Genomic DNA, 20,154 nt, shown 5'->3' on the forward strand with positions numbered 1-20,154 from the left:
GCTAGGTAGATAAATCTTTCTTACTAAAGACATGATTTTTTAATAATATTTTGGCAGTATTAGTTTGGCAGCCTGTGTACCAGTTTGATAACTAGTTTACTCTAAAATTGAAGTTATGGGTCTGGAATTATACCCAGAAATTATTGGTGAAGCATAAGTTGATAGTATATGAAATGACCAATGATATTTTAATATATTTTGAAAGTTGTTCTGTCTTTCTGTATTTTGTCAAACATAAGTGGTTCTACACAAAAGACTAAGAGCTATAGCCTCTAGAGTTTCATTTAATTGATATATCACCTCCTACCATATAATGCGAATAGATTATTTTGTTTTGTGCTTTTCTTTGTCAGTGCTTTCTTTTATTAGATGGAAATTTTTTCAAGCCTTATTTGGGGTTATTCAAAAGAAACTTCAACAGATATTCAAACCTGATAATATGAAGTATAATTACTAAGGGGCTTCAGTGGAAAAACTTAAGTGACTTGTTCAGAACCAGGAAGAGAATACAGAATAATTGAATCAAAACCGTTGTTGAAATTCTGTGATCATACTTGTTTTCATATCAGTTCTTTTTAATTAACTGAGGAACTGTGAAATCTCTTCACTCTGTATATTTAAAAAGTTCTCTTCAAAGAGAGAGAAAAATACTAAAAAGCCAAATGGTAAAAAAAAATAAAATAGAGAAAAGGCTCTTCATGATAAAACCCCATAAATTTTATATTTAAGTAGACTTCTTTCTGTAAGTGGCTAACTGATCTACTAAATTCCTCAAATGCTTGAAATTTGTTTTCTGGCTATAATAGTCTATGTAAGAAGACTTGCTGGCGTTGTCATTATCTTTTACTACTTGTTATTGAGAAAATTATTATGTAATTTATTATGTGTTTGTTATCCCATTAGTAAAAACAATTATAAAGTTTAAGATTGTGTATTGAAAGCAAATATTTTATGTAATCCTCTAGAATTGTGCAGTGGTGGTTATGTTTTTTGATTGGTCTTTATCCTCCAAAGTTTGAATCATGTAAAAATAAAAATCCAATAGACTTTTTCATTGGCCTTTGGGTTCTGTTTTCAAGTAAACAATTCTTTTATTTTTGAATATTAGTATTATAAATAATTGAAGATACCTGCTTGTAGTTGTTTTGACCTAATTCTGCCTCAGAATGCCTAGCTCATAGGTGTACATGAACATTCTTTTTCTTGTTCGCAAGCCCTCAGGGTAATTTGGTATTGTAATGAGGGCCAATTACAAAGTCACTAAAGGTGTCTATGTTTACGATGGCTGAATTACCAAAGAGAAATGATAAATAGATACCTGACAGTTTGAGTGAAAAAGAGTTTAAAGTGTGATAACGCTTCAATTGACAGACTCCCCTCAGGGTTATATTACACTGCTAAAATGGATGAGCTTTTCTGGTTTTGCTATCAGCCTCCACAGCAGTGTCATTCTAAGTGCCCTTAAAGTGTAAACTTTCTGAGTTTTTGGCTTGATCCAAAGGCACATGTTTTTTTGTTCACTGTTTCTTTTATGCTCCTATACTGGAAAAGCAATGTACTTATCTGCTAAAAGTTAAATTTTGTTTCAACTAAGAAAAAATAATCTTAACTAGCCCTAGAAATAACTCTAAAAAGTTATTTTAGGTATAGAAGAATATCTATTTTTTGTTAAGATGAGATTTAACAGTCCATAACCATAGACTCTGAAGGCACCTTAGTGATCATTTTGTACAAATAAAAACTTTCAGAATAGTATGGAAGATACTTGGAATGAAGAAATGGTGAATGTCATATTATTAAGCTCAATCTGTATCAAGCTCAGTATGAAAGATACTTGGCACATCTTCAACTGTCTCTTGACCTCAGAATCATAGAATTTTAGAGCTAGAAGGAACCTTAGAAATGGCATAGTCAGCGGGTCAGAGGAATCTTAAAAGGCTTCTAATTCAACTACTCTTTTGATGCCTAGTCACATGAGAAAAATGGGCCCTGAAGTTTGCCCAGTGTCAGACAACTAATTAGCAAGAAAGGAAGCAAGTCTTCTAACTGCTAACCATTGCTGTTTTTACTACACTAGAAACAAAAACGAAAGATGGCATCATAGTGTGGGGAAGTTGACATGGCATGAAGGGTAAAAAAGAGTAGTAGAGATTAGACAAAGTAAGTGAAAATAATATAAAAATGAAGCAAATAAAGAAGGTTAGGTGAGCCCTTTCTTCCTAATTTTTATTTTTAATACCTTGGAGGACCAATAAGCAGCATGGCTTTAGGAGAATTAGCAGTCCTCAGCTGATCATGCCTTGTCCTTGGATTTGCTGACATTCTTTTATAGGTTATGACCTTTTTATGATTTACTCCATTTCTAGCAATGTCTAGATATTTTTGTGTATGTAATGAGGTATGAATGTTTTAAAAACATAGATTTGCCTTTTGTATAGTTCATAGATAAAAATACACACACACACACACACACACACACACACACACACGTACATATCCCCCCACTGGTTAAGGACAGCAAACTGGGAAAGATAAATATTGGATTTCAAAATCACATTTAATTTTTTTTCGATATATAAAATTAATGAATTAAAATGGCTCATTATTTCACCACTTAGTCCCAAATGACAATTGAAAAAGAAAAGTAACATATACATGGTTAAAGACTCAAAATTATAGAAAGGCATTAAATGAAAAGATCTCTCTTTCCAGTTCTTTCCATCCCCTTAAGGGAACTACTGTAAGGTTTTATGTGTATTCTTCTAAAACATTTAAAATATGTATTTTCTATAATGTATGTGTATAGATTATTTTTAAAGCTTAAACCCATCAGCACATAGACAAATCTAACTTATTTTTTAAGGGCTATATCTTTTGTATGAATTTTTGCCACAATTTATTTAACATATCCCCTGTGGGTAGACGTTTGGTTTATTTCCAATTTGGGGGGCTATTAAACAGTGCAGTATATATATATTTAAGTGGTGAAATTTTATTTGGTAGTTACTGACAAATTTCCAGTGCACTTCTAATAGAAGTAGAAGTTTATACTTCTAATTTTATACATCTTTTAATAGGATATGCCACACCTTTGCTAGGACTGGATTTTATCAAACATCTTATTTTTTGATTGGTGTATGTTAATAAAATTTTTTTACTTCTAATAATAGAATGGCAAAGGACATTAGTAAATAGTACATGAAAGAAGGTATGCAAGTTACTGTTGAAACTTTTTAGAATGTTCGTACAATGTAGTGTTAAACCTTGCTAGAAAGTGTGAAAAATACAAATCAAAGCAACAGTCTTCTATTTTTACCTTTAAAATAGGCAAAGATACAAAAAGATAATATTAATGTTGATAAAGGTGTGGAAAAAGGATAATGTAAAATGCTATACATTTTCTGGAGAATAATTTGGTGATATGGTTTTCAAGAAACTTAAAAATATTTTTACTCTCTGATCCTATAATGCCATTTCTAAAACTGTATACTAAGAAAATATTTAGAAATGAGCATAAAAATTCTTATTGCAGTTTATTTATAAAGCAAAAATTGAGAACAGTCTAAATGTCTAGTAATAAACTGGTTCATCAACTATGGCACATTAATCCAGTGTACATATATAGGCAACAATGAAAAGAAACTTGGTGATATGAAAAAATATTTCTGATAGGATTTTTAATAAAATAGGCTAAGAGAAAAAAGGAGATCCCAGTTTTGTAAAAAAAAAAATATTAGTGGCTAGATTGTTAATAATCCTCAGTGCCTGGGGAAAATTTGCTTTGTTCTCATTATTTTAAAATTGGGTCTCATTATAGAGAGATATCCACAAGTATATATGTATAGAAGAAATGTGAAATGAAATACATCAAAATCTTGATAGTACATTCTTTGTATAATGGGATTTTAGGTAATTTAGGGCTTTTGGGTACTCTTACATTTTCCAACTTTTTGTAGTAAATACTCTTTTTTCCCCTAGGACATTTCTCCTGCCCTCCTTCCCAGTTTCCATTCTTCCTTTGTTTTTAGTTATTTATATTTGATTAAGTAATACTGTCTCATGGCTCAAATTGAAAAGGTACAAAAGTGTCTATAGAGAAAAATGTCTTTCAGTCCTGTTCCCAAGTCACTTGGCTCTCATCTTTGAAAGCAACTAGTGATACCATTGCCCTTGTGTATCCTTCCAGATCCTTCCAGAAATATTTTTGTCTAATACCACTTTAATCAGAACAAAGTCACAACAAACATACTTTTAAAAATATGTTTCTCAAGTTAATTTGGGATATTTCCAGCTATACTGATCTGGAGCTCTATCTGAGTTAACTAATATAGTTCTTTAAAATGGTTGTATTATAGATGTGGTGTATGTACTCTGTCTCCTCTGTTAAATCTTTACTTTGTGGCTTTAATGATGTTTCTAAAATTCTGCGGTGAACTTGTGTTATTTCTTCTGTTCTAGTATTGCTTCATATTTCAGCTATGCATTTTTTTTTTAGGGAAAATTCTGCTATTTTTATCATGGTGTTCATAAAATTAGTGATCAACACATATTACAGACTCTCCAAGGGATGTGCAAGGCCTGGGATATAGAAGAATTCGTCAGCTTGGGGAAAAAACTAAAGGCATGTCCATATTACACAGCACGAGAACTAATGCAGGATGCTGACATAATATTTTGTCCCTACAACTATCTTCTAGATGCACAAATAAGGGAAAGTGTGAGTAGATATGTAAAAATTAAAAGAACTGTTTTCCTACTATTGGGATATAAGTGATGAATGTAAAGCTTTTAGATGTTTTAATGTCTTTTACTTTATTCTTTGCTTTATATTTAATTTATGGAAATGTGTAAACAGATTAGAGTATTGAAAACATATTCTAGGGGGTATTAAAAACTGAATTTTAGACATTGTCATTTTAATTTCCAAAGTAATAAGCACTTCTAAGGCCCTAGTACTGAAGTGGAATCATAACAGGGTTTTTCAACCTTGACGGTAATGACATTTTGGGCTGGATAATTCCTTGTTGTGGTGGGCTGTCTGTGCATTGTAGGATGTTTATTAGCATCTCTGGTTTTATCCACTAGGTGCCAGTGGTACCCTCGCAGTTGTCACAATCAAAAATGTCTCCAGAGATTGCCAAATATCCCCTGGGGTACAAAAAATTGCCCCCATTTGAGACCCTTATATAGTGATCTCTTTATGAATAGAAAGAATGATTTTAAAACATTTATCTAAAGAATCTGTGTTTTGAAGAACTTACGTTGGGAGAATATGCATACTATGCAAATTATGCTCTGTGAACTTTGAATAAGTGAATTTGGATACAGCATTTGTGTTTATCTGCCTGGTTCTTAGAGACATCCAGTTGTTACAGCATAAGACAAAAAGTGAATAACTTCATATATTCAGTTGTTATTCCTCTCTTTAGATCTGACTGTACAACTTTCATTAGCTTTCTATTTCTATAAGTTTAAAATGAATAGGCATTATGTTTAATACCCCTGCTATCCTTCCTCTTATTTGGCTGCCTTTCAGCTAGGTCTCTTTCCGTTGAGCAACGGTATATATCAATGCCAAGTCAGTCTTCCTCTGCTTAAAAATCTCTTATATCTCTCTTTGCTCATGGGATAAAGTCATATTTCTTAAGCTTACTCCCAAGATGATCAATAGTCTGACCTAAATCTGCCTTTTCAGCCTTCTCTGCTACAGACTCCCAACTTGAACTCTTCAAAAACTTACCTCAAAGTCCCCTGAGGACACCTTGTTCTTTCCTGTATCTCTGCTTTTGATTACACCTATATTGAATTGCCCTACTCTCTCTTTGTGTATCCAAATCCAAATCCTGCTCACTTTTTAAACCTCAGTATATTTCCTACTCTTTTATGGTTCTTTCTCAGCCATCTACAGCCCTCTGTATATTATTATTTCCTCAGAATAACTCAGTGGCAATTGCTTTGTGACATTTTGTATTAGTCAGGACTCTTTCAGTTGCATTTGACACAAACCCAGCTTCAATAGAGCTTAAAAAAATACACTTGACTATCGTGATGACTTTGTAATCAGGCAAGTTCTTCCCAGTAGGAACAAAGATAACCATAATCAGCTAGCTTTTTTCCAGCTAGGTAACCTGGAAAAAAGAATATGATTTCACATTAGTCACCCATAATTACTCTGATTGGCCTAGCTCGGATCTCATACCCATTCTTGAACCAGTCATTGTGACCATAGACAGATGGAATACTTTATTTAATTGACAAGCCTGGTTTCTAAGTCTGCCCACATTATGAGAGTGGTGATGTCCCTTGATTAACAGCTTAACAGTCCTACAGACATCACATGGGAGTTGGGGAAGAGCACTTCTCAAAAGGGTTGCAGAAGAGACTGAAATGAAATAGATACATACTATATTGTATTAGTATTTTGAGAGTCTTTTGAATCTTGTGTTGTTATTTTTGTTTTAAAGGTTTTTTTTTTTATTCTACTTTTTATATTATGTTGGAGATCCCTTATACCCCTTTGTGTAACCAGCCATATGTTGATCCTGGCTCACTTAACACATATTATTTTGGTTGATAGGTTTACAAGTATTTTGAGAGTGAAAAATGGAAAACTGTAATGCTGAGCTGATATTTGGTTGGCCTAAGTGCTTTAAAATTTTAAGACTGAGAATCAGGTGCTTATATAGTTGGACTTGTGATATTGGCCTATAGTGTGAATTTTTTAATGAAATATCTTGCCTATTGCTGTTAAATCCATTTTGCTGAATGTTTTACAGGAAAACTCTTTTATCTTATAGATGGATATCAATCTGAAAGAACAGGTTGTCATTTTAGATGAAGCTCATAACATTGAGGACTGTGCTCGGGAATCAGCAAGTTACAGTATAACGGAAGTTCAGCTTCGGTTTGCTCGGGATGAACTAGATAGTATGGTTAACAATAATATAAGGAAGAAAGACCATGAACCCCTACGAGCTGTGTGCTATAGCCTCATTAAGTAAGAACATTTGTCTTTCAGTGTCATTTGTGCTGCCTTTGTATTAAAAACATGTTTTATTGTGCCAAGTATTTTACAATTAGTAAACTTTGACCAGGCTACTTGGGAAATGGATTGTTGTTTGCCCATTAAAGGTAGAGATAGGCTAGTCCAAACTTTTGTCTTGTTCAAAAGAATATAGTGAACGTAACTGATTTTTAAAATTGATAATTGTGAATCTTATTCCTAATTTAGCAGGATAATTTAGTAGTCCCATAGGATGTGTGTAGGATATTGGGCTGAACATTAACTAAACATGGTTTTAATTAACATATTTAAAAATTCTGGACCATGGCTTTATTTTATCGCTTTATCCTGCAGTTTGAGTAGGATTCTGGTTTGATGAGTTTCATTTAACCAAGATTTCAATACTGTAAAATAATAGATTTAGTATTTTATTTATTTATTTTTTAAATTATTTATTTATTTGGCTGTGTCAGGTCTTCGTTGTGGCACACAGGATCTTCGTTGTGGAATGTGGGATCTTTTCATTGCAGCACCTGGGCTCTTCTCTGGTTGCAGAGTGTGGGCTCTCTAGTTGTGGTGCATGGGCTCTAGAGTGCACAAGCTCAGTAGTTGCGGCGCATGGGCTTAGTTGCCCCACGGCATGTGGGATCTTAATTCCCTGACCAGGGATCCAACCTGCGTCCTCTGCTTTGGAAGGAGGATTCTTAACCACCGGACCACCAGTGAAGTCCTGATTTAGTATTTTATTGAAACTTACATTAGATCGTTTCCCTTTAATTAGACGTTATGTTGTTGATCTAGAATCTCTTTACCTTAGAAAAAAATGTTACCTGACACTACATCCCGTTCCATTTATTGCAGCACTTTTCTGTTCCCTTCACAGTATATTTTTTAAAAAATTTGCATGTTTATCCATCCACATGTTTGAACATAAGAGGTTTACAAATTTATATTGTAAAAACCTTTTTCCCACCCCATCTTCCATCTGCTTAATTTCTGTCTTCCTGAACAAGTTTATCATTTAGTTCATATTTATGCAAAAATGAGCAAATATAGATACTTTCTCTTATCCCTCCTTTTTACCCAAATGATGGCATCTATACATATACTTTTTTCTTCTCCATTTTAAACGTAAAATATATTTTATTTTTGGGTCTTCCCTGGTGGCGCAGTGGTTAAGAATCCGCCTGCCAATGCAGGGGATACGGGTTCAATCCCTGGTCCGGGAGAATCCCACATGCTGCGGAGCAACTAAGCCCACGTGCCACAACTACTGAGCCTGCGCGCCTCGAGCCCATGCTCCACAACTAGAGAAGCCACTGCAGTGAGAAGCCTGCACGCCACAACAAAGACTAGCCCCCGCTCGCCACAACTAGAGAAAGCCTGTGCGCAGCAATGAAGACCCAATGCAGCGCCCCCCCCCCGCCAAAATATCTATATAGATGTATGTTTTATTTTTTCTGCTGTATAGCAAAGTGAATCAGTTATACATATACATATATCCACTCTTTTTTTTTCTTCGGTACGCGGGCCTTTCACTGTTGTGGCCTCTCCCGTTGCAGAGCACAGGCTCCGAATGCACAGGCTCAGCAGCCATGGTTCACGGGCCCAGCCGCTCCATGGCATGTGGGATCTTCCCGGACCAGGGCACGAACCTGTGTCCTCTGTATCAGCAGGCAGACTCTCAACCACTGCGCCACCAGGGAAGCCCTTATGTTTTATTTTTTAAAAGCCAGTTTATTGAGGTATGATTGACATATATAAAACTATTAATAGTTAATGTTTAAAACTTGATGAGTTTGAGATAAGTATACATCTGTGAAACCATCACCATGGTTTTTAACAAACATACTCATTGCCTCTAGAAGTTTCCTTCTGCCCTCTTTATTTATTATTATTTGTGATAAGAACACTTAATATAAGACATACCCTCTTAGCAAATTTTTAAGTATACAATACAGTATTGTTAACTGTAGGCGTTGTACTTCATATGTACATTTTTCTGTATCTTGCCTTTTTTCACTTAACAATATATTTTGGAGATCTTTCCATATCAAGACCCAGAAAGCTTCTCAGTTTTAAAAAAATAGTTGCCTAGAATTCCATTGCATGGATGTACAGTGATTTATTTAACCAGCCTCTGATAGTAGATATTGAAGTTGTTTTACAATCTTTTGCTATTACATTGCTGTAACGAATAACTTTGAACATATGCCCTTTCATCTGTCTGGGAGTATATCTATAGCAAAATTTTTAGAAGTGGGATTCTTGGGTCAAAGCATAGATCTACATGTAATTTTAATAGATATTTTTTAAATTTACACAGTAGATGGGTGAGTGGAAGACTAATTTATACTCTGACCAGCAAAGTATGAGAATATGAAAGTTGTTTTTTTTCTAACCTGACGGGTGAAAAGTATCCCAGTGTACTTTTCATTTACATTTCTCTTTTTTTTTAAAAAATGTATTTATTTATTTGGCTGTGCCAGGTCTTAGTTGTGGCACGCGGGATTTTTGCTGTGGCACATGGAATCTTTGCTGCAGCATGCGAGATCTTTAGTTGCAGCATGAAGGATCTAGTTCCCTGACCAGGGATCGAACCTGGGCCCCTGCATTGGGAGCACAGAGTCTTAACTACTGGACCACCAGGGAAGTCCCTCATTTACATTTCTCTTAATGTGTGATTAAGCATTTTTAAGGGCCATATATATGTCCTTTTCTGTCAACTTTCTGTTGACATTTCTGTCTTTGTTCTTGTTTTTATGGATCTTTTTCTTATTGATTTGTAGATGTTCTTTGTAAATTGGCCCTTTGCTTGTGATAAGAGTTGCAAACATTTTCCCCTCCATTTTGCTGTATGCTTGTGTCTTTCCTTGTGGTATTTTTGCCATGTAGAAGTTTGTCATTTCTATTTCACAGCATAATTTGTTGAAAGAGTTGGCTGTAGTTGCTGATTCTATTTTCTCACTTCCCATTCTTTCCTTATCCATCCCAGTAGTGTTGCTGTCTGCATAATTCTACTGAAACTGTTCTTATCGAGATCTCCAGTGATCCAGAGATTGCTAAGTGCAAAGGTTATTTTTCTGTTATTTTACTTAGCCTCTCAGCATTGTTGGATACTGTTGACTACCACCTCTATGAAAAGTGTTTTTGTCTTCTGTGGAATAATAGAAAATATGTATTCAATATATTGGTCTCTGTCCCCAGTTCGTGGTACGGAAGTCCTAAAACCTTTATAATTTCCTAAGTGATAAGAGCACTAAGAGCATTTTCTGTTCTACTATTTCATTTTTGGCCCCGGTTCCTGACAGAGTTCCTAAATCCCCTGGGATTTCCTGGATGACAGGTCTGTCTTTTGTTCTAATGAGGTGATGGGTTTGTGGGCTCCTGGATGGGTCTGGTCACTAGAAAGACCAAGGCATGTTTAAAAGCTTGGAACTTTCAGCCCACCTCCCCTCTGGGAAGGGGAGAAGGGCTGGATATTGAGTTAATGTTCCATCATGTCTTTGTAATGAAGTCTTCATAAAAATACCAAAAGTACAGGATTCAGAGAGCTTCTGCATTGGTGAACACACCTATGTACTTGGAGTGGGGTGCACTTCACCTCCACAAGGACAGAAGCTTCTGTGCTTGGGACCCTTACAGACCTCACCCTATATATCTCTTCATCTGACTGTTAATCCTTTATTATATAATAAACTGGTAAATGTTTTCCTGATTTCTGTGAGCTGTTCTAATAAATGCTCAAACTTGAGGAGGGGGTCATGGGAGCCTCTGATTTACAGCTGCTTGGTCAGAAGCACAGATGACAACCTGGACTTTTACAACTGGCATCTAGGTTGGGGGTGGGAGGGACAGTCTTGTGAGACTGAGTGCTTAACCAGTAGGGTCTGTGCTAACTCCAATTAGTGTCAAAATTGAATTGAATTATAGGACACCCATCTGATGTCTCAGAGAATTGCCTGTGTGGGAAAAAACCCCACATACACGTAGAGACCAGAGGTGTTAGAAGTGAAGTAGTGAGAGTAGAGCAGACACACAGGAATGTGTTTTCCTAGACGGCTTCCATGACATCTTCTGGTTCTCTTCCTCCTCACAGTTCGTTCTTTCTCAGTTGCTTTTGATAGTTCTTACTTTGTTTGATGTCTAAACGTTGAAGTACCTCAGGGCTTGGTCTTAGGACTTCATTTCTTTTCTAGTTCTGCACTCTCCTTAATTTACATAACCCTAGTGCAGTGCAAATGAGGCCTGAATCTGTGTCTGTCCCAACCTGTCCCTGGAATGCCATTTTCATATACCCAACTATACTTTCTATCTCTGTTTGGATATAAAATTTCAACTTTCCAAAACACTCCTTTCCTTCCCCTACCTACTCCCCCCCACTGCCCCTGTCTTCCTTGTCTAAGCAAATAGTACCGACCAGTTCCTCAAATCAAAAATCTAAGTGTTATCCTTGATTACTGCTTCACCTCATGCAATTCATCAGTAAGTTTTATAAATGCCACCTACACAATATATCCCAAATCCTTCAATCTCATACCTGTCATCCCAGAATCATCCCTCAACTAGAACAACTGTAACAGCCTCTTAATAGGTCTCTCCTTTCATTTTTGTCTTTCTCCTATAATCCATTCTGGCTTATAAACTGGAATCATCTTTTAAACACTTAAAATAGATTATCTCTCTCTTATTTAAAATTTTCTGTTTAAAATCTTCCCATTGCACTTTGAAGAGAATCCAGACTTCTTATTCTGGCCCAACATGATCTGATTCCTGCTTATCACTCTAACATTGCTCATACCGTTATTCCTTTCTGCCCATTGTGGTCCAACTACATTGGCTTTCTTTCGGGTCTTTAAATAAGCAAAATTTGTTAAATCACCTGAGGATCTTTGCACCAGGTGAAAATGGCATTCTTCTACTTGGAGTACTCTTTTTTCCCTGATCCTCCCATGACTGAATACTTTTTGTATTCAGTTAGAACATATGTCATCTCAAGAAGAGCTTCCTTGACATTCAAATGAAAGTAGCAGTTAGATTACATTAATCCAGTTTATTTTCATTATATCACTGTCACTACCTGATATTGTCTTGTTCATGGAATTGTTTCTGAGTTTATTTCTGTCTCTCTTAGTAGAATCTAATTTCCATGAGAATAAGGACCTTGCCTATTTTATTTACTGCTGTATTTCCACTATCCAGTATAGTGTTTGGCATAATATAGGCATTTAAGCACTCACTGAATGTACAAATGTCTGTGTGTGTGTGTGTGTGTGTGTGTAAATGAATATATTTTCTAGTAATTCTCTTTTGTGTTAATATTTAACACTATAATCTTTTTATTAGGCTTTTAAATTTTTATTTATTTATTTATTTTATTTTTGGCTGTGTTGGGTCTTCGTTGCTGCACGCGGGCTTTCTCTAGTTGCGGCGAGCATGGGCTACTCTTGGTTGCAGTGCGCTGGCTTCTCACTGAGGTGGTTTGTTGCGGAGCACGAGCTCTAGGCACGCGGGCTTCAGTAATTGGGGCATGCAGGCTCAGTAGTTGTGGCTCATGGGCTCTAGAGTACAGGCTCAGTAGTTGTGGCGTGCAGGCTTAGTTGCCCCACAGCATGTGGGACCTTCCCGGACCGGGGCTTGAACCCATGTCCCCTGCATTGGCAGGCGGATTCTTAACCACTGTGCCAGCAGGGAAATCCCTATTAGGCTTATTTGTATTTCCTTTTATGTGCATTTGGGATAAGCTCCTAAGAGCTGACTGTCAGTTGGAGAGACAGACAAGTAAAGCAGTGTGAGTCCACAAAACACAAATGGGGAACCACACACATCTTTCTCTTTTTTGAGTAAAAGCTTACTTTTTTAGCTGTATATTTATTTTGCAATGTGAAACATGCATCGTATTTAAAATGTGTCTTGGGCTTCCCTGGTGGCGCAGTGGTTGAGAGTCTGCCTGCCGATGCAGGGGACACGGGTTTGTGCCCCGGTCCGGGAAGATCCCACATGCCGCGGAGCGGCTGGGCCCGTGAGCCATGGCCGCTGAGCCTGCGCGTCCAGAACCTGTGCTCCGCAACGGGAGAGGCCACAGCAGTGAGAGGCCCGCGTACCGCAAAAATAAATAAATAAAATGTGTCTTAATTAATCCACATATATGTGCTCAGAGCTTCAAGGAATACAGATCAATGTATCACATTTCTCTTTGCTCTGTTGAAGTAGTGCACATAAGGATGATACTGGTTGATGGAATTGTTTTATTTTATTCCAGTTGGTTAGAAGCAAACTCTGAACATCTTGTGGAAAGGGCTTATGAATCATCCTGTAAAGTATGGAGTGGAAGTGACATGCTCTTAAATTTACACAAAATGGGCATAACCACTGCTACTTTTCCTATTTTGCAGGTAAGTTTTTTTTCTACCTGTGAGATTTATTTAGTGAATTAGAAATGACTTAATAGTGAATAGTTAATCCAGAGTAAAGAAAAAAAAAGTAGCAAGTTAATTGTTTCAAAATTTTATTTTATTATGTAAGTTCGATAATCTTTAAGTGATGGCATAAATTATGGATGAAAAAGTAGGATTATTAGTTTGAAGGCTATATGGCTTAATTAATACAGAATTAATTGCTTTGTTTAAAGCTAAAATAAGTCAGTATTTTTAGGTTATAAATATTTTGTCAATTATAAAAGTTAAAAATTTGGAAAATAAAAAGATAAGAAATTCATGTTTTATTCTCCTTAACTTAGAGGTTATAAACCTGGGTATATAGAGATTATGGGTGGGCTGTGGGATACTGTGAGCCTTATGAAATTACATTCAAAATTTTATGAGTATTTACTTTTGTACATTTTTCTGGATAGAACCTTCATGACTTACATTATTCTCAAAAGAGTGTTTGTTTGGGGTTGTTTTTTTGTGTTTATGCAGGTGAGAATGTTTTTACTTTCTCTTTTTGTTCTTATTTATTTATATTAATTGACTTTACTTTTAAAGTGGTTGTTATAGGTTTATAGAAAAAGTGAACAAAAAGGACAGAATTCTCATATACCAGCACCCCCAACCACACACGTATTCACAGATACTATAGATTCTCTTATTATTAACATCTTGCAGTAGTAGTACATTTATTACAATTGAACCAATATTGGTTACATTATTTTTAACTAAAGTCCATAGTTTATGTTAGGGTACACTTTTTGTGTTGTACGTACAGTTCTATGAGTCGTTACGAAAACATAAAGTCACGTATCTACCGTTACAGTATCATACAGAATACATTCATTGCGTTAAAAATCTTGTGTTGCACTTATTCATCCCTTCAACACACTTTATTTCCTCTGCTGAACCTCTGGCAATCACTGATTTTTGTTTTTCTGACTCCATAGTGTTGCCTTTTCCAGAATGTTATATAGCTGTAATCATACAGTATGTGGTCTTTTTAGACTGGCTTCTTCCACTTAACAGTATACATTTAAGGTTCCTCCATGTCTTTTTGTGGTTTGACAACTCATTCCTTTTTATTTCTGAACTATATTTATTGTATGTATGTACCACAGTTTGTTTATCCATTTACCTACTGAAAGACACATTGGTGGTTTCCAAGTTTCAGCAATTATGACTAAAGCTGCTATAAACATTTGTGTGCATGTGTTTGTATGGACATACTTCCTGCTCATTTGGATAAATACTTAGGAACACAATCGCTGGATTGTATGGTAAGACTATGTTTAGCTTGCAATAAACTGCTAAACTGTCTTCCAAAGTGATTGTACCATTTTACATTCCCACAGGCAGTGAATAAGAGTTCCTGCTGTTCCACATCCTTGCCAACATTTGGTGTTGTCAGTGTTTTGAATGTTAACCATTCTAATAGATATGTATTAGTATCCCATTGTTTTAATTTACATTTCCCTAATGATATATGATGTGGAGCATCTTTTCACATGCTTATTTTCCATCTACATATTTTATTTGGTGAGGTATCTCTTCAGATATTTTGCCTACTTTTTAATTGAGTTGTTTGTTTTCTTATTGTTGAGTTTTTTTCTTTTTTTTTTGCGATACCCAGGCCTCTCACTGTTGTGGCTTCTCCCATTGCGGAGCACAGGCTCCGGACGCACAGGCTCAGCGGCCATGGCTCGCGGGCCCAGCCGCTCCGCGGCATGTGGGATCTTCCCGGACCGGGGCACGAACCCGTGTCCCCTGCATTGGCAGGCAGACCCTCAACCACTGCGCCACCAGGGAATCCCATATTGTTGAGTTTTAAGAGTTCTTTGGGTATTTTGTATACGAGACCTTCATCTGATATGTGTTTGCAAATATATTCTTCCAGCCTGTGGCTTGTTTTTTCATCCTATTAATGGAGTCTTTCATATAGCATAAGTTTTTAGTTTTAATAAAGTTCAAATTTTTTTCTTTGATGGATCCTCCTTTTGGTGTTGCAACTAAAAATTCATCACCGAACCCAAAGTCACCTAGATTTTCTCCTATCTTTTCTTCTACAAGTTTTATAGTTTTGTATTTTACATTTAAGTCTGTGGTCCATTTTGAGTTAATTTTTGTGAAAGGTGTAAGTTCTGTGTCTAGATTCATTTCTTTGGATGTAGATGTTACTCTGTCACCATTGGTTGAAAAGACCATCCTCTCTCCATTGGATTATCTTTGGTCCTTTGACAAAAGATCAGTTTACTATATTTGTGTTGGCCCATTTCTGGGCTCTCTATTCTTTTTTTTTTTTTTTTTTTTTTTTTTTTGCGGTATGCGGGCCTCTCACTGTCGTGGCCTCTCCCGTTGCAGAGCACAGGCTCCGGATGCGCAGGCTCAGCGGCCATGGCTCACGGGCCCAGCCGCTCCACGGCATGTGGGATCTTCCGGGACTGGGGCACGAACCAGTGTCCCCTGCATTGGCAGGCGGACTCTCAACCACTGCGCCACCAGGGAATGGGCTCTCTATTCTTTTCCATTGATATACTTGTCTGTTCCTTCATCAGTTCCACACTGTCTTGATTACTGTAGCTTTATAGTAAGTCTTGAAGTCAGGTAGTGTCAGTCCTCTGACTTTGTTCTTCAGCATTGTGTTTGCTATTCTGAGTCTTTCATCTTTCCATATAAACTTAGAATTGAAACTGAGCCCCTGTGGGGCTCCTGGGCATGGAAGCCTTTCTGTCCCCCATTTCTTGTATATAGGGAACAGACTCCAGCCTCCATGACCTTCCCTGGGTTCCAAAGGGCAGATTGGAACAGTTGTTAGGGAAGGGAGGGGATGCAGAGACAAGGGAGGAGAAGCCAAGAAACTACCGGAGGCAAGATTAAAGGAACCAGAGAAGCTAATCAAGATTAGGAGACCACCTGAGACGAGATCAAAGGAGTTCAGGCCCTGCACACATCCTAATCTTGTCAGCAACCCCATCCTTGAGCTATTGCTATAAAACCCCTCACCAAATCCCCCGGGGTTGGGGGACACAGTTTTTCAGGGGCATGAGCCTGCTGTATCTCCCTTTGAGTGGCAAAGCAATAAAGTTATCCTCTTCTACTTCACGTAAAACTCTTGTCTTCAAGATTCAGTTTGGCACGGTGCACAGAGACCAAGCTTTCTGCGTCAGAATCACTTTGTCAGTATCCACCAAGTAACTTGGTGGGATTTTGATTGGGACTGCATTAAATCTGTAAATCAATCTGGGAAGAACTGACATCTGAACAATATTGAGTGTTCCTATCCATGAACATGGAGTATCTCTCCATTTATTTGGATCTTTGATTTCTTTTATCAGACTTTTATAGTTTTCCTCATATAGTTTTAAAGAGGTTTTTGAACCAAAAAAGGTAAGAACTGTTGCTAACATGAACTAGCATTATGGGCATATGAGTATTAAAAATATATTTTAATAAGACCGTACTTATAATTTTTGCCCTGAATTTTTAAAGTGCAATGTATCATAAGTAGTTTTTCATATGACACTTTTTGTTTTTTTTGCATAAACTTTTTGCATTCTAAAGACTTTTCATATCAACAGTAAAATGGGTTAAATAAATTGTGGGAAATTCATACAGTAGACTACTGTACAGCAATTTACAAAATGAACCACTGCCACCACAACCATATGAATGAATCTTACAGACATAAAGTTGCATAAGAGAAACCAGCACAAAAGAGTACAAACTGTATGGCTTCATTTTTATGAAATTTAAGAACAGACAAACATAGTTATGCTAATAGAAGTCAGAATACTGGTTACCACTGGTTACCTTACCAGTGCAGGGGTAAGGAGTAGTTTGGGCTAAGATGGGACACAAAGGAACTTTCTGGGATTCGAGGAATGTTTTGAATCCTGATTTAAAATCACACACACAAGTGTGTGCGTGCGTGTGTGTGTGTGTGTGTGTGTGTGTGTGTGTGTGTATGTGCTTCTGTTTAGTGACCTATACACTTAAGATTAATGCACTCTATAAAAAATGTACAAATAAAATATATGTCAAAAGAAAAAACTTGGAAAATACAGAGAAAGGTACAGAGGAAAAAAAAACTCGTAAACTTAAAAATGATTATTATTAACTTTTAGATTTGTGTCTACCTATGTCTTCTTCTATGCATATATTCACTTAACATAAATTTTTGAGATGATACATATTTATTTTTACCTCTTCATTTAGTAATATGAGTACTTCCCTATTTTAATAAAAATTGTTTCACATGATTTTTAGTTGCAGTGTAGCGTTTTTGTGAGTGCATATATTCTAAATTATTTGACTAATCTGGCATTTGAAATACAGGTTGTTGCCAGTTTTCCCAGAATAAGAAAAGGTTCTGATATGAACATCCTTGAAAATATATATTTGTATGTATCTCTGATTGTTTCCTTTATATATGGTAAATATTAATTCTTCGTTGCTTGTTGTATTACATGTATATTCTTGTATCTGTGGTTTGTTTATGGTATTTTTTTATAAGTTTTTAAATTTTAGTGCATTCAAATGTATCATTGTTTTTTCTTTTATGAATTGTGATATTTGAGTTTAAGCAAGCTTTTCTTACACTCTGCACCATTTTCTTCTAAAACTGTTAAAGTTTTTTTTAATAAATGTTTTCAATCAGCCTGGGATTCATTTTTGTTTATGTTGTGAGATATGTAATCCATCTTATTTCCTGTATGGATTTTCTCAGCATCATTACTAAATTATCCATCCATTTCACTCTGATTTGTAATGCCACATCTGCCACATATCTGATTTTCGTTTATGTATAAGCTTATTACTGGACTCTATTGTGCTCTTTGATTCTGTTTATCTAAGTTATCCTATTTATTAATCACTGTAGCATTAGAAAAATGCTGATGCATGGTAGGGCATATCTCCTCACTTGATTTTCCTTTGGAATGATCCTGGCTGTTCTTCGCCTTACTCTGCCATCTGAATTTTAGACTTAGCTTATAAATTTCTATGAACAATTCTGTTGGAATTTTGACTGGAATTGCATTGAATTTATGGATTAATTTAGAAAGAGTTGACTTATTTACAATATGAAGTTTTTCCATTCATGAACAAGATAGAATTCTAATCATTTATTCTCTCTTTCTATATATCTTTCAATAACATTTTATAATTTTTGAAAGTCTTAGGTACTTTTGGTTAATTTATTCCTAAGTTAAAGTTTGTTTCTTTTTCAAATGGTATAATTCAAAAATTGCATTTTCTAATTTTTATCGGTGTATAAGGATGGTAGTTGATTCTTACAATCAACCACTTTGCTGGACTATCCTATAGGTTCATCTATAGATTATTAAATTTTCTATGTAGACAGTCATCCTGTCTATGAATATGACTATTTTCTTTCTTTCCATTTCCTTCACATTTTATTCATTTCTTACTTTGCTAGCTTAAACTTTCCGTACATGGTTCATCACAGTAAAAAGACATCCTAATCTTGTTGCTTACTTTAAAAGGACTGTATTACTAGTATTACAGCATTTAGCAATATGTCTGCTGTATTTTAAAAAAAAAATTTTTTTAACAGTTTGAGATACAATTCACATGCCATGAAATTTACCCCTTTAGAGTATACAATTCAGTGGTTTTTCATGTAGTCATAGAGTTGTGCAACTACCACTGCTGTGTAATTTCAGAACATTTTTATCACCTCAGAAAGAAACCTTGTACCCATTAGCAATTAGTCACTCCCATTTCCTCCTACCCCAGATCCTGGAAACCACTAATCTACTTTCTGTTTCTGTGGATCTACCTATTCTGGACATTTTATGTTAATGGAAACACGATATGTGGTGTTTTGTTACTGCCTTTTTTCACTTTGCGTAATGTTCTCAAGGTTCATCTATGTTGTAGGTTCAATCTATCAATACTTCATTCCTTTTTATTACCAAATAATATTGCATTTTATGAATATACTGTATTTTATTTATCCATTATCAGGTGTTTCTACTTTTTGGCTGTTATAAACAATGCAGCTATGACCATTCATAGACAGATTTTTGTGTGGACATGTATTTTCAATTCTCTTGGGTATATACTTAAGACTAGAATTCCTGGTCCATATGGTAACTTTATGTTTAACATTTTGAGGAACTGCCAAACTTTTCCAAAGGGGCTGTACCATTTTACAATTCCATCAATAATGTATGAGGATTCTAATTTCTTCCACATCCTCACCAACACTTGTTATTATCTCTTTTTTATTATAATCTTCCCAGGGGGAATGAAGTGGTATCTTCATGTGATTTGATTTTCATTTCCCTAATGACTCATAATGCCAAGCATTGTTTCAACTGCTTATTGTCCATTTATATATCTTCTCTGGAGAAATCTATATTCAAATCCTTTGCCCATTTTGAACTTGTGTTGTCTTTTATTGACTGTAAGTTCTTTATGTATTCTGGATATGAACAATGTATTGGATATATGATTTGAAAATACTTTTTCTCATTCCATAGATGCTGTAGGATTTTTAGTTATTTTAAAAATTAGGTTAAGGAAATTTCCTTTGATCTTAAGAAATTCATCATTGTGATTATTAAATTTTTTACAAGTTAATTTTACCACAGTAACATATGAACGTAATTTAAAAGTCAATTACTGCTATCAAGAAAAGCATTCATTTGTGCCACTCCTCTGTCCCAGTTTTCATTCTCGGTGGCTCTTTTAACTCAT

At 35.6% G+C, this 20,154-nt stretch overlaps 1 protein-coding gene across 8 annotated transcripts in view; it reads left to right on the forward strand.

The window, feature by feature from the left end:
- The window catches only part of BRIP1 (BRCA1 interacting helicase 1), a 202,323-nt gene that overhangs the window by 68,447 nt on the left and 113,722 nt on the right, over positions 1–20,154 (forward strand). For all 8 annotated transcript variants that reach the window (XR_010937588.1, XM_067716377.1, XM_067716382.1 and 5 more), the window contains 3 exons: positions 4,496–4,717; positions 6,798–6,997; positions 13,266–13,398. Coding sequence is in view for 7 of the 8 variants with exons in the window: in XM_067716377.1 (XP_067572478.1) it covers positions 4,496–4,717; positions 6,798–6,997; positions 13,266–13,398 (555 nt within the window). In the remaining variant the exon portion in view is untranslated. The remainder of the gene's footprint in view (positions 1–4,495; positions 4,718–6,797; positions 6,998–13,265; positions 13,399–20,154) is intronic.

The sequence above is a fragment of the Pseudorca crassidens genome, chromosome 19, assembly GCF_039906515.1.
Source record: "Pseudorca crassidens isolate mPseCra1 chromosome 19, mPseCra1.hap1, whole genome shotgun sequence".
In the NCBI taxonomy this organism is placed as follows: Eukaryota; Metazoa; Chordata; class Mammalia; order Artiodactyla; family Delphinidae; genus Pseudorca; species Pseudorca crassidens.